Source organism: Coptis chinensis, chromosome 4 (genome assembly GCF_015680905.1).
Source record: "Coptis chinensis isolate HL-2020 chromosome 4, ASM1568090v1, whole genome shotgun sequence".
Taxonomy (NCBI): domain Eukaryota; kingdom Viridiplantae; phylum Streptophyta; class Magnoliopsida; order Ranunculales; family Ranunculaceae; genus Coptis; species Coptis chinensis.
The window spans coordinates 4261881-4276340 of NC_141459.1; the positions used below are offsets into that span (position 1 = coordinate 4261881).

The 14460-nt window shown below is 36.0% G+C and overlaps 2 protein-coding genes across 2 annotated transcripts; one reads left to right on the plus strand and one right to left on the minus strand.

Moving 5' to 3' along the window:
• Positions 1-776: 776 nt before the first annotated feature.
• LOC147501325 (uncharacterized) lies at positions 777-5386 on the minus strand. Its single transcript, XM_086603784.1, has 6 exons — positions 5257-5386; positions 3296-4793; positions 3137-3215; positions 2419-2747; positions 1562-1660; positions 777-1422 (listed from the first exon to the last, which is right to left on the minus strand). The coding sequence occupies exons 2-6, from the start codon at positions 4679-4681 to the stop codon at positions 1267-1269; spliced, it is 2049 nt and encodes a 682-aa protein (XP_086459910.1). The 5' UTR covers positions 4682-4793; positions 5257-5386; the 3' UTR covers positions 777-1266.
• Positions 5387-6003: 617 nt separating this feature from the next.
• On the plus strand, positions 6004-8790 carry LOC147501326 (outer envelope pore protein 24B, chloroplastic-like). Its single transcript, XM_086606352.1, has 3 exons — positions 6004-6693; positions 6783-7142; positions 8556-8790. The coding sequence occupies exons 1-3, from the start codon at positions 6487-6489 to the stop codon at positions 8634-8636; spliced, it is 648 nt and encodes a 215-aa protein (XP_086462478.1). The 5' UTR covers positions 6004-6486; the 3' UTR covers positions 8637-8790.
• The last annotated feature ends 5670 nt before the right edge of the window (positions 8791-14460 follow it).

Below are 14460 nucleotides of genomic sequence, written 5' to 3' on the forward strand. Positions count from 1 at the left end.
TAAACCATTGAAGCCAGGAATTAATGCAGCGTACTTCCCTACTCCTACAAGGGAACTATACTTTCATTCTGCAGTAGTCAATACTCAATACAGTGTGGTTGTGTACTTGTGTGCTTTAATTTGAATACTTTAGTCTATGGACCAAAATATCGTTGATATATCCGATATATTGTCGATATATATTGGTATTTTGGTACACCGATATTGATATTTCCGACATATATCCACCGAATATAGAATCTTTTTTTTTTCCGATATATATCAGAATTTTCGATATGAAACTTTATATCGATATATATCAGTTGACTTTTTGACCATTTTAAAATATAAATCCGATATTTCCAATATATTTCCGATATATATCTGATATTTCCGATATTATATTTCCGATATTTTAAATAGTTTGGACTGGTTACCAAAAAAATGGATATATAAAATATATATCGATTTTTGGGTACACCGATATATTGATCGATATCGATATTTTAGGCCTTGCCTTAGCCAAACGCCCAAAAGCCGTTCCTTTTACCATTGTCCAGTTAGTGCCCAAATGCTCCTAAATTAGCAGGCCCAGTTGAATAGATGTTGGACACTTGCATCTATACAATCAAGTTGGGTGGGATTTCACAAGTACAATTGGTTTTTAAAATTTCAATTGATAGGTGCATTTAGAAAGCAATTGATAGGTCAATCTGAAATAATATAACATGCAGCACCTTCAAATGGGTCATTTCCCATTTTCCCCCACAAAGCGATCAGCAAGTATCCACCATGGATGAATAACCGAGCCAATATACCATACATAAACCTGCAAAATGTGCAACTGACAAACACAGTACACATGTAGTTACGATGGAAAAAAGTGTGCAAATGTCCTGTGTTTTGCTTGTCTTACTGTAAATCCATCTTTGAGATGCACAACACAAACCAAAGAGTACTCCAAACCAAACCACTGCAGAAGTTAGTTATTCCCTCCACAAGTCGTTACAAATGGTACATAACGAGTTACAACAAATTACACGGTAAATCCAATAAACTTATGGCGAAAATTGAAAAGAAGCCTGAAGAGACTGCCCAACTTTGTGATTTGTATGGTCTTCATATTGTACAGTAAAATGTTGGTGAAAGACTTCAACGCAGCTCAAGTTTGTAGGGTTTCAATATCCCCAAGAGATTGCTCAAAAGAAAGTGTGCATTAAAGAACATCGATTTGAACATTATATTAGTACTCTAATAGCAAGAGTGTAGTGTACAACCCCGTTACCATTAAGCTTGCACATCCATGTGAACACCTTCACTTTCAGGGACTAGACCAGAATCCGGACAATCTTCAAGAATCTTCACATGACAAAGCCGACCACCAGCTTGATCTGCAAAGGTTATCTTCTTCCTTTCTGCAGCAGTTTTCTTTCTACCTGATCTCTGATCAACAAAAGCATAATTGGAATTAGAACATATCAACACTGGCCAGAAGCCCAGAACCCTGGATAAGGGTGTTAGTTTTGTATTCTCATGTTTTGATTAGCCCTAATTCAATTAAGATAGGGGGGAAAGAACGCACCATTATTTTGCAGAAACGGTTGCAATCCCTTGCCATCATGGAAAGCCATCTCTTTGTAGTTTCTTCAGCTTCTCCAGCATTCTGTATAGCAGCTCTCATCTGTTGCAAATAACAAGTTCCGGTCAAATACATATAAGTATTCAAATGCCTTTTGCAGCATAACAAAAACAAACAAGTGACTGGACTAGTCCTAGTAGGTAACAAAAAAAAGTGGAAGTCAAAGGTTTGGCCATTTGGAATATATATATCCATTTAAGGTGTAAAAGACTAAAAGTTGAGGTTCTTAAAGAGGACGATTTCGTCCAAAGATGGCAGGGGAAGACTTGGGAACTTGGAGTTATCTGATAGTTGGTTAAGCCAAACTCACAGGATCAGTTCATCAGATACTATGTTCTCATCAATACAAAATGCAGTATATCCTCTAAAACATAGGTATATTCCACTACTACATTCACTCAAATGAAGATCCAGATGTTGGAAATAAGATTTAAACATTAAAGATAATGTAAGCCTATCAGGCACACATTTATTGACAAAGGCAGGCAGACATGACAAAGGTGGAGTAACAAAAAGCACTAGAGTCCCATAGTATTAAATAGCTTCAGTTTGATGTGAAAACTATGAAGGTGGTTGTGATGATAGCACACATGGGTTGTCAATAGTCATCAGCTTAGTGCTATATCCATATCTTCACTTTCAAGATGCTTCTGAATTGATAATTTGGACACAACATGTTAATTAGCTAGTATCCTAAATCGGTCTTGACAGTTGACATTAGTAATAACATGGTACTTTAGGAACTGGCGTAGGCTGTTGCAAATAACGATAAGAGTTAATCAGTATGTTTGTTGATGTACCTCATCAGCAGTATATTTAGGAGGTGTAGGTGAGTACTCTTTTACGGATAAACTGTCCTTCACAATGTCCTTCATTGACTTCAATTTTTCCATGAGCTTCACTGCAAGAGACTCAATGTCCTGCATCTGTCTCTGTGAGAATGCAACAGCCTTTTGAGAACGACTGGCATCAGAATTTTCATTGCCATCCAGTGGTGCTAATAAAGAACCATGTGAAGCCTTAAGAATTCCTTTGGGAACAAATTGTGGGAGGTCATTCCAGCTCTTAAATTTTGCATCAGCTTCACCAGGTTTTATTGTCGCCATAGTTCCCTGAAGATCTGATCCTACTGAAATAATGGTATTCTTAGTACATATTTCTAAGCATGACCCTATCCAAAGTCGACAGCATAGAGAAAATTACAAGTGTAATATTAATTGAGAGAAACCCAAAAAACAGAAGATGAAAGAGGGCCTTAGCCAAGAATGAATACGCAAAATCCAATGCAAGCAAAACAGATTCTATTAAAAAATTCAGAGACTCTTGTATCATTGAAGACCACAAATTAGTAACTTAAAAAGGACAACACGATAACCAAACCACCAATGAACAGATGGTGTCAATCCCCATTCGGCCATACCATTGGGGGATTCCAGTCCATTTATGACCATGCACAATATATTTCACATGAAGAACACATGACCTTACAATTAAGTCACCAAAGATTATACAGCTTACCAGATTTCCCTGCACAGTCATGTAGTTCTTCAATATCCATTGAGTGAAGTAACTGCTCCTGGGAAGTAGGAGAGATTGCCTGCAAAGAGCTTATTTATAAACTAATTCAAGATGAGAGAATACAAGATGATTGAAAATAAAGAGAAGATGGATATATACATTTCTGGTTGAAAGGAGCTTTTTCGGCGAGTTGTCTGGCTGTGCACCATTTTGACTCTCAAACAACTCTCTAGCAATAAATCCAACGGTAGCAGTGGGAGATGTTATCAGCAAGCACTCAACATCTCTATCAGCACCAGCAGACAAATCTCCACCGGTGATGCAAATTGAATGCGTCTCAACCAGAGGTGAGTCATCATTAACAGGATCTATGCCGATATGAGCTTTGGGAGTTGGATAAGAATCCCCTAATGAGTTATGGAGACTTCCATAGTGGCCTGTCCTGTCCCCTTTGAGATGAGTGGGGGAATCTCCATTACTGTCAACTTCACCTTCAACATCAGAAACACTACTGCCGCCAAAATTAAGACCTTTGCATATGGAATTATCACCAATTTCAGTACCAAGACGTTCAATTCCAGTAGCACAATCCATATGGCATGATATATGTGGCTGACACAAGTTACCTTCACAGCTCTCACGTATATCAGAACCCTTATCCTGTGTGACAGGAATTGGATCTTCAGAAATCTGATCAGGAAATAGGTAACTGGCATTACCCTGAACTGTGAGTTCATAGAGAGGAGAAAGAGATATAGGCTGTGGAAAGCCTGACTCTTTAGTTTCTCCAGAATTCACTGTCTCACTCAGACAAAGAGAGATAGGCTCGCAAAGTTCCACAAAGTCGAATGAAGCTTCATTAACTACACATCTTGGAGAATCCGTAATAAAAGCACTTGATTCCACATTTACCACATCATATCCAGAAACACTCCTGGGTGCTTCATCAGAAAAAACTTGAGAGGAACCTTCTATAGCCTCAGGTGCAGAACCATTAGCAAGACACACCCCATTTTGGCGATCTGCACAATCAGGTTCTAAAATTTCAACTTTTATGTTTGGTGGGTCATGTTTACCTGTGAGACTAGGCAATGAATATTCAGAACCACTATGATTAATTACTTCAACCGAAACTCCAGAATCTAACGATAAACACACTTGTTTCCTGATGCACTTGCGTTTACTTTTGACTTTGCATGAATCTCTTCGTTTCCAAGTAATTATTGGTGTTTCAAGATCAGATTCTTCTTCCTCTATTTCCACAATATCATATTCTTGGTTTGTATCAAAACAGGAGCTACTGTTGGTAGTTTGCTTGCTTAGGCTTGCCGTTTCCAAGAATTTCTTCTTCTTCTTGCACCTCTCTTTTAGCTCCTTCAAGGTCATATCACTAACGCTATGGTCCTCATATTTCTTTCTTTTGCTATTACCACCATCCTCATATAGGTCACAAGCTTCTGGTTCGCTTTTCACAATTCTTCTTCGAAGCCTGCGTGGAGACGGTGTTTCAATATTGAACTTATCAGATGCTAGTCGTGGAGCCATTGTATGCCTTCCTGTTGTTGGACCGACAACAAACGAAAACCTAAGTTGCTATCTTTGAATGCATATACAGTTCTGATCCTCTTTAAATTCTGTGCAGATCTTCCTTGATTATCTACAATAACAAAAGGTATATTACAATTGCTGAATTCCAAAAAGGATAAGGTTCAAAACTTAAAAAAAAATCGTGACATGACCAATTCCTATTCGATTACCTCTCAAAGGTCAACAATTTAACGTGATTAATCATAATTTTGTATTACCACTTAAAATGTAAAAACAATTTACTGTGGTATTTTCCTTCAGACCAAGCAAAGCCAGTGCACCATTGTGTAGCAGTCCTAATAAAATATGTTTTCACCAAATTTACAACCTTTTTGTAAAACCCTAATCACAATAAACCCTAGGGCGAGTGAAATAAGCTGGTGTGACAGTGTGACACTAGATCTAAACATATGAGCTCAGATACATAGATTAAAAAAAAATGTTAATTTATCAAAATAAAATGATGTCGAGTGGCAGATCTAATATGAGTATGATATGAAAATACATTTTATAAAATAAGAATCAAGACTGACCTCAAAGTCGAGACTGTCTATAGACGGATCTAGGTCAAGACTGTAAACCTGAGGGATTGAGAGTTTGAGACTGAGAGAGGGTGGCGGGAGCTGTGTGACTGAGCTACTACTAATATTAAGATTATCTGGCGCCAATTTTTTGGCGGGAAATTTGTGCAATTAAAGTTGGCGCCCCTTTGTGTTCTGGAGAGACTGGACTATTGGCTTAATATTAGGTCCACCGAGTTAGAATACAAAAAAGCATCCCAAGTAGCCTCCCGGGCCCAAAAGGAATTGGACTTTCATAGTCAGTATGTCTTGCTTGTAGCCTGTGCTTCCCTATCTTAATCTAGGAGCTCTAGGAGTTATCACATCATTATTTTTTTAATCCTCATAAAAGGAGTTACGGAGATTTCAATGATATATCAATAATAGGTATTTAGAAAATTAGAACCAGTAAACCAATTGAATATGCAAGTCTATTTGTTTTTCTCAGTACACATGTCTGATGGAGAATTCATCAAGATATGTTGTTTTCCTGGTTGAGTGGCAAATGTGTAATTTCTCAGTACACATTGTTTGATGGAAAATTATTTTTCCAAGATGTGTTATCGTCCTAGTGAGGGACTTAGGGCGGATATAGGATTCTCCACAAAGTGGGCTACTAGCACTAATTCACACTATTATTTTTTATTTTTTTTAGGGTATAAATTATGAACAGTTATTGTTATAAAAAAAAAAAATGTGTAAAGCCCGGGTCAGCCAACTCTAGATCCACCCTGATCCTGGTTTTATATTTTCGCATGTTTTATTAAATTTTATGCATTAAGCATTATTGGAATCGACCGTTAGACTCACACCTTATTTTTATTTATTTATTTTCGAGAATACGAGTCACAACCTAGCAAAAAAAAAAGTCACAACCTATTTATTAATCCTTTGTATGTAACACACTATCACTATTCAATCAATCACAATATCTTGTGCCGAAAATCTCATTCAAAGAAATGATAAACAAACTCTCTCCTACATCTCATGTGACACAGTGACCACTGGCTGTCCAAAGTCCAAACAATGTAAATCCAAAGGCTAAAATCCCAACCCACATTTTTAGAACCCTCCGCCTACATTCTCACCACTCACCAACCACAAAACCATGTAGTCAAGACTCAAGACTCAAAAAACAATAAAGAGCTCTTATCTAAAAATCCAATTCTCCTCTTTTCCCTTCAAAAAGAAATAAGGAAAAAAATGATGAAGGCTTCCGTAAAAGGCCGATACGAAACAGACAAAAACAGTACAGCCCTTGCAAATTTCTCATTCAACACCGGCACAGATGTCAAACTCAAAGCTTCATTGACCGACGCTACTTTCGTCAACGGTCCAAGCTTAAACGGTTTAATTCTCTCCGTAGAAAAACCCGGTTCTTTCATCGTTGACTACAACGTTCCCAACAAGGTATCACTTCAAAACCTTAAACCTTAAAGCAAACAAACTACAAAATTGCGTTATTAACCCTTTTTTTTTTTTTATTTATTTATTTATAGGATTTCAGGTTTCAGTTTATGAACAATGTTAAAATAGCAGATAAAACATTGAAGTTGAATTATATACATGGGCAAGGAGATAATAGGACAATGGTTGACGGGACATTAGTGTTTGATTTAAATAATAAGGTGTCAGCTAATTATATGTTTGGGACTGGGAATTGTAAGTTGAAGTATAGTTATTTACATGGTGGGGTCAGGACATTTGAGCCTTGTTATGATGTATCAAAGAATTGTTGGGATTTTACTTTTTCTCAAAGAGTTTATGGCGAAGATTTGTTTAGAGCTACTTATCAGACTTCGAGTAAGGTTTTGGGAGTGGATTGGTCGAGGGATTCCAAGATTAACGGAATTTTTAAGGTATTCAATTTTTTTTTTCCTATATTCGTATTTAGTACGTGTGAAATGTTATTGCATTGGCTGTGTGTGTTTTTGATGAATATTTGAGTTTTTAAAATATGATTGAATATAGAGGATGTTATAGGAGTAATTGATATGTTGATATGTTGCTTGAATAGTAGAAATGGATTAAATGGCATTATGATATATATGAAGAATACCATTTTGAATGTTAAGGTTTGTTAGGGCATCACCAATGCAGGTCCTCAAAATAGAGGGCCACATCAGCATTTTAAATGTAGGGCCTCTAAAAAAGGGGGGCGACCTCTAAAGCCAATATTGAAATCCCTAAAAATTTAACAATCCAAGTGACATTGGGATAAGTTGGGAGTGGTAGATTGCATGTTCAAGTCTCAGGAAGAACAATTTTTTTTTAATTACTGTTTTCAGTGTTCTAAAACTTGCAGAGAAAAAATAAAAACATAAAATTTGTTCATCTTGTGGTTTGTGCACAGGGTTGACAGTTTGACAGCTGGGATCTCCTTTAAAATCATCTTTAGAAATGAGGATACTTTTGAAGGATGATAATAATAAAGTCCCAAATAGGGGTTGGTGATGCCCATAAGTCCATAACTATGGTTTGATAGAGAAGAGTTTAGGAATTAGCCTGGAACTCTGGATATGTTGTTTGAGAAATCAGAAATCTGTTGAATAATGTTATGATATTTAAGGAATACTGTTTTGGAGAGATTTGAATGATAAATGCCATTATTCTTGTTATTTGCATTTTCCACATCATCCTATAACAACCCCCCCTCCCCCCCCCCCCAAAAGAAGGCACATGCCTCTCATTGTGTGACGCACTCGTGCTCTATTACTGTTATGACAATTCTTTTATTTTGGATATCCATCTTTTCACGAGCATTATACTTCATTGAGTATTTTTTTTAGCGGCTTTGGTTGAGGAACCCGATTGATTCACACTAGGAAGTCAGTATATTCTGGTATTGTGAATAAAGAAAATGCTAGACCAAAAATTAAAATAGAAAAAACCTATACTTTGAAGTGTGCCATTGTGTGACCAGATGTCGTTGGTTTCTTCAGGGGTTAGTAAAAGGATAACAAAGCATTTATTTGTCAAGCTGATCCTGAATTGCTGGTGATTTGAATTAGCCAAAGGATATTTAGTGCAGCATTTAGTTAAAATTTATGTTGACTTTATTGAGCGGAATTTAAGTAATGGTTTGGTCCACTGTCCATAGAAAGCCAAAAATAAAAAGTAAGGCATGTGGTGACTATCGCATATATTCTTTGTGATTATGGCATTGTGGATGCTATTGTTAACTTTACAAGATATAAATATAGGTTGTTTATACAATTACTTACAGTTAATCCCTTTTGGCATTAATGTTCTAATTTTTGGCTTCTTTGCAGATCTCAGCATCTGTGAATTTGGCAGACGAAGTAAAAAGGCCGAAGTTAACTGCAGAGAGTACGTGGAATATTGAGTTATGATTTTTCTTATACTAGTGAAAGTTTTCACTTATTTTCTGTGTTCTTTATTACCTTTTCTTTCCAATACTTTATTTATCCCAAGACAATTACCGTGGTTGAAAACTTTTATTGTTAGACTGCAAGTTTTTCTTATGGAACATGGGTGTTATATTTTTGTTTGTTGTTAAGTTTCTATTACTTTCTATGGCATTATCTTCAGTTCTTGAAATAGGTATAAATTGGTGGGAAACTCACAGAACTGATGTGGTAGATGTACGTGAATGTATATTGTGTGAAACACCTTTATTTACCTGGTTAAGTATAAAGCGACACGCTTGTTATTGAGGATAAAGTAGCAGAGCTTCATAAGGTCATTTTAGAGACGACAATGTTCTCTTTTATTGGAAAAAAGTGCTTTGGATATGAGGAGCTTGTATTTCAAACCATTAGTTACTAGATGGGGGATACATAATGTATATAGTTTGGCAATATTCTAAAGAACGCTAGGCGGTAGTCAGACAGTGGGAGAGTACCTAGGCCTTCTAGGCTACGCAAGCCTTGACAGGCTAGGAACTATGTGTTTTTTTTAAGTTTGATTGAGCTTTAGTCATTTGAACCCATATTCAAATTGTAAGCCTTTTCTTGGGCCTGTTCTTGTAGATAGTTCACCATGTTTTAAGCCTAGGTGAGAAGGTTGGCACCACCTAGGCCGTTTCTAGAACACTGTATTTTTAACAGCAACTGTAACTGTTTATGTTTCTGTAGTTATTGTTTTCTGTTGTCTTTGTAGGTTCTCTTGACCCATTTTCTTGATTTAATGGAATTTCACTTAACTGACACTACCCCCACCCCCTTACCCCCAAAATGATTGTTGCATGATGTTGGTTTTAGCTTAGGTAGATTACATATTTACAGCAAAATTTATATAAAAAAAATAGAGGATAGGTTATCTGGGGGAACGTTTTTTTGAGTCACGTCCTAGATTAATCATTCACAAGCTGATTATCGACTAATTAGTATGATTAAACCATTCCCAAGTAGGAGGAACATTATTTTTAGGGAAAAGAGAACCTATCTTCTTTAGGATAGAAATAACATTGTCAGGATAAATCTTAACAATGTGTCATCCAAAAAAATTCAGAAAAAAAGCGAACTTGCGAGATAGAGACTTACTCTCACAATCAATTTTGTAAAGGAAGCTCTTAATGATTAAGAAACATGAAAACAAAAGATTGATCAATTGTTAAAAATTTTGATATCGTAACTTACTCTGATATAACTGGTTAAACTAATTTTTTGTATTCTCATTCGAATGATATCAATCATGAATACCAAATTTCTTAAAAAAGAGAGAAAATGAGTTCCCACTACATGGTCCGATTGTTATTAGAGTCCTAGGCACGTATATTTCTAGTCCGTAACAGTATAAGCTGTCTTACAAGGCAGGCATCTAGGAATCTGATGTCAAAGCAGCAATGTATCACCAATTTACTCTTCGTTAATTTTTGGTAGTAGAAATGCTCAATTACGGGTACACATAAGAAAGAGAAGAGATGCCCATGCAACATATTAATCATGATGGATGGGAGGTGGTTCTTAAAAGTCTCTTCCTCAACTGTCATCCCGTCATTGTATCCTTGTACCTGTAAAAGGTTAAGTAAGACGATCGTGACCAAGGTGTTTAAGATAAGTTGTAGGTGTTGATTAGCGTCTGTATGTAGTTCAGTTTTTGCTTGCAAATTGTGATTTAATAGAAATTAGAAAGGACGTATGATACTTCAAACTTTTGATTATATTTATGAACTAGTTGTTAAGTCTTCTTTCTCATTTGTTAAGGCGAGTATATACAAATATTTGGATCTGGAAATGTTTGTCCAGTCCATCCCCTGCTTTTGATTTCATATCTCTGTGGAATGAATATTCTTCTTATTGGACCCTTGTTAGATTGATCAACGAGCCAAATGCCCATTTGGAAGAATCAAGCACTTTGCCCATGTGAGTTGTGTTTCAACTTTCAAATGTATTCCCCACTAACCAGCGCTCTCCTGATAGGCAGTGGATGGGTTACTGTTGGGGGTATCATACATTTAAAACTCAGTTGACACTGAATTTGCCTGTCAATGTTCAAGTTTTCTTCAGCCCAATATGGAGAACCATTTGCTTTCTTTGTGCCCTTCGTGTTCATGTGGATGAGTAGGAACTTCATCTACGCCTGAGAAACAGTTCTGTTCAGTAAAAAAAAAACTCTTTTTAGTTTGCTTGAAAAGCTCTCGTTATCGTTTCCAATGTAAAGCCAGTTACAGTAACTTAAATCCATAAGCCACGGACCGATCCCTTAGAGAACAAATCAACAAATGCCTTGTCAATATACATCAGCTATTTGTTTTCTTGTGTGGAAGCTCCCTTGTGATACAGGAGGTACGAGATATTAAGTCGCAATCGTTGAAGAAGTTCAAAAATTCTTTCGTGAAAAGCTTTGCTTAAAGTTGGCGAATGCTTTGTGGAGAGGTATCTGGATTGTAATTTTTTATTCTGACACTGCAACCAAAGAAAAAGCCATTCGAGCAGTGTCCTCGTTTCTGTGGAATATCTTCACCCTTGTCTTTTTTAACTCTTTGCTCTTCCTATGTTCAGTCAGTTCCTGCGAGCAACCTTTGTGGCCTGAATTCCTTAGAATATCTTCTAACTGTCTAAGGCCTTAACGTTTTAATCCTCTCTTTTTTTCTCTGAGTTAAAATCATAAAAGATGGAGTTAGATTTGGTAAAGTGATTAGGGAAAAAAAACAAATACGAAAGGCAATTCCCTGCTTGGGTCAATTGATACGTATGTTTGTCGAGGGCATGAATTGATCATACTTTTGTTGAACAGCATTGTCTTGAGTTGCTCTTCCAAATCTGGTGTCAGTTGTGGTTGAAGAAGTTCCTTTAGGAATTAGTGTAGAGATTGTTGTATTCTCTCTTGCGGACTTCGCAGGGATTCACCCAGGCCCCATCATTATTTTTGTTTTGGGATTCAGTGGGCAAAATTGGAATTTTCGGGAGTTATAAACTAGAAAGTAGAAACCACGGAGCAATTGCACAAGGATATAATTTTTGTTCATTAGAAAGCAATATTTGTGGTCAATGAGGTTTTTCATTATTTGATCAGTGTGTTCAACGCAAAGTTGGAGCAACATTTTGATATTTTGATTGTTATTGTAATGTCCCTCCTCTAGTTGAAGTATCTAGCCTCATTTTCAATGTGAGTTTCACCTGTGGAATACCTCCACACCCAAAAGGTTTTGTCAGCAAACACCTAAAGCAATACTAGGCTAGACTACTGGTAGCTAGTAAGCTAAGGCTACATTGAGGAATGCCTGATCTCTGGAGCGTTTATGCCATTTCAGTGACGGACTTTGGACCTTGCTTATTGCTTACTAGTCTGGTTTGGTGAGCCAAGTAGATTATATTCGTTGAGATGGTTGGACCACTAGGTGAATCATTAGTTAGAGCAGACTGACTAATCAAAGTAGATGAGTTTTATCACAAAATTAGACCCAAACATAGAAATTGACTAGTAATTACAGCTGCGTGAACAATAATTATGATTTTAGGACAAAAACGGGCCGACATCAGATCAGCATCAATCGTTAATAATTTCGCTATAAGAACATTTTCTTGGTGAACTCATCAAGTTATTTTTTATTAATACCAATTATAACATTCTTCTCCATCTAACTAAAAAAATAAAAAATATAAAAAATCAACAAGTAAAATTTGAGATCTAGTTATTTCTCTCTTTAAGCTAGATGACTTGTGTGTTGAGATTAGTGATTTAAGATATAAGAAAATATTTTATTCTCTCATGACAAATACTCTTATCACTTTGTAATATATATATTTTTTTTTTTATTTTCCAATTCTAAGTTATTGTTAATTGAATTGGGTCAATTTCGACACCGATTCGCCAAGCAAGCAATTGAACAACAACTTAATTTCCTCTTCAAATCCTCGAATCTTGTGTTAATAAATCATGTGATTTATCTCAATTTTGATAATATTGTCGTCGATGATATTTTTAAGTTGGGACTGGAGAGTAACAATCTGATATACATGCAAACATTATTATGCATGTATGATATGTACTGTATGTGTATACTAATATGCACACACTACTATACATATGTATATATGTGCATAACACATATGCAAACACTACTATGCATGTTATGTATGTGTACAATATATAACCATTATGTATATGTGCAACAAACATGTAAGCACTATTACTGTACCACACATGTACGCACCATTATGTATGTGTCTAACAAATATGCAAACACCACTATGCATGTGTACAACATTAAATAAATTAAATTTCTCGTGTTAGTCATAACATAAAATGTGAGTGTGCTAGGTAGTCAAAAACAAAATTAAGTTTTTCCCACAAATTCAAACCCCACTGGTTACAACATTTTGATTTTGATTTAACTGATAAAAATTTAAAAAGAGAATTGGAGTCGCAAGATGGGGATAGATATCTATCCTACAAAAATTTAATCTGTTTTGTTATTGTTACTAGAAGAATATGACTCACTAGAAAGCCCAACAATGTGTTCTCTTAAGGCTCTGTTTGGCAGTAGCTACTTACGTTGTATAATGTGGTACTCAACCAAATTTAGAGTATTCAAGTCAAGTAGCAGATACACAAGAAGTTGGCTACTTTGGCAGATGTTTGGTCCACATTCTCATTCATATATATTTGTCAAAAATTAAATTATTGAAGTTACCGAAACTCAAAATCCAATTTAAAATCCACAAAAATCCTCAAAAAAGTTATTGAAATTTATTTGTATATAATATATTTGTCACACAGAATTGATTCATAAGCTCAAACAAATTTTTCGTCAAACCCACCAAGAAGCACAAACAAATAAATCCTCAATTTTAAAGAGAAAAAGAAAAAGGAGATGACGTTTTAGAATTCTCTCAATTTAATGAAGAAGATCTATAATGAGAGAGAGAGAGAGTTGAGGTGGAGAGGAGAAATTACTTAGCTATTATGGAAATTCTACAGAACCTGGGTGGGAAAGACGAAGAAGACGAACAAAGTTTTTATTTTATTTTTTTCTTATCTCTCGGTCATGATTTTCTTTTTTATTTCCTCGGTCTCTAAAGTGATTAACACCAAAGAATAACGTAATCGCAGCTATTCCAACAGATACCATTATACCGGTTATGGGTCCTTTTTTGTTTCCCTTATTCATAAGTTGTGGCCCATATACTGAAAATGGACCGGACCAAACAACCAAATACCATATAAAAGGTCTTATTCATTCTACAGCTCACCCAATCCATACTACCAAACAGAGCCTAAAGGAATCAAATATTGACTCTTGCTATCAATCATTGTTTGGTGACATTGTGTCAAACCGGCTATGGTAGGCAGCCGCCTAAGACCCCACAGAATAGACCAATGAACGCCCCTACCCTCACCTCCCAACGTGACCTACAGTATATATGCATAGGCGAAGTTTTGTTTTCACTTTGTTATTTGTTATTTGTGTATATAGAGAGCAGTCAAAACTTGGGCTGGAGTTATAAAAAATTAAAGTTATCACTAGGAGCACCCACGTTCTGATGTTACAAATGCCATAAAATAAATTATTGTTCTAAAACAACTCTGCATATGATTTTCTGCTGGATTTTTTTGGGTTTTACAAAACCCGATATAAGAGCTGCACTAGGGCCCACAATTTCAAAGCCGGCCCTGACTTTGACTATTGAATACTTGAAAATTGCATAAATGAAGAATGTGGCACTGATAGTAACAGGGTATGGAGCTTTAAGTTATCTGGTCCAGAAA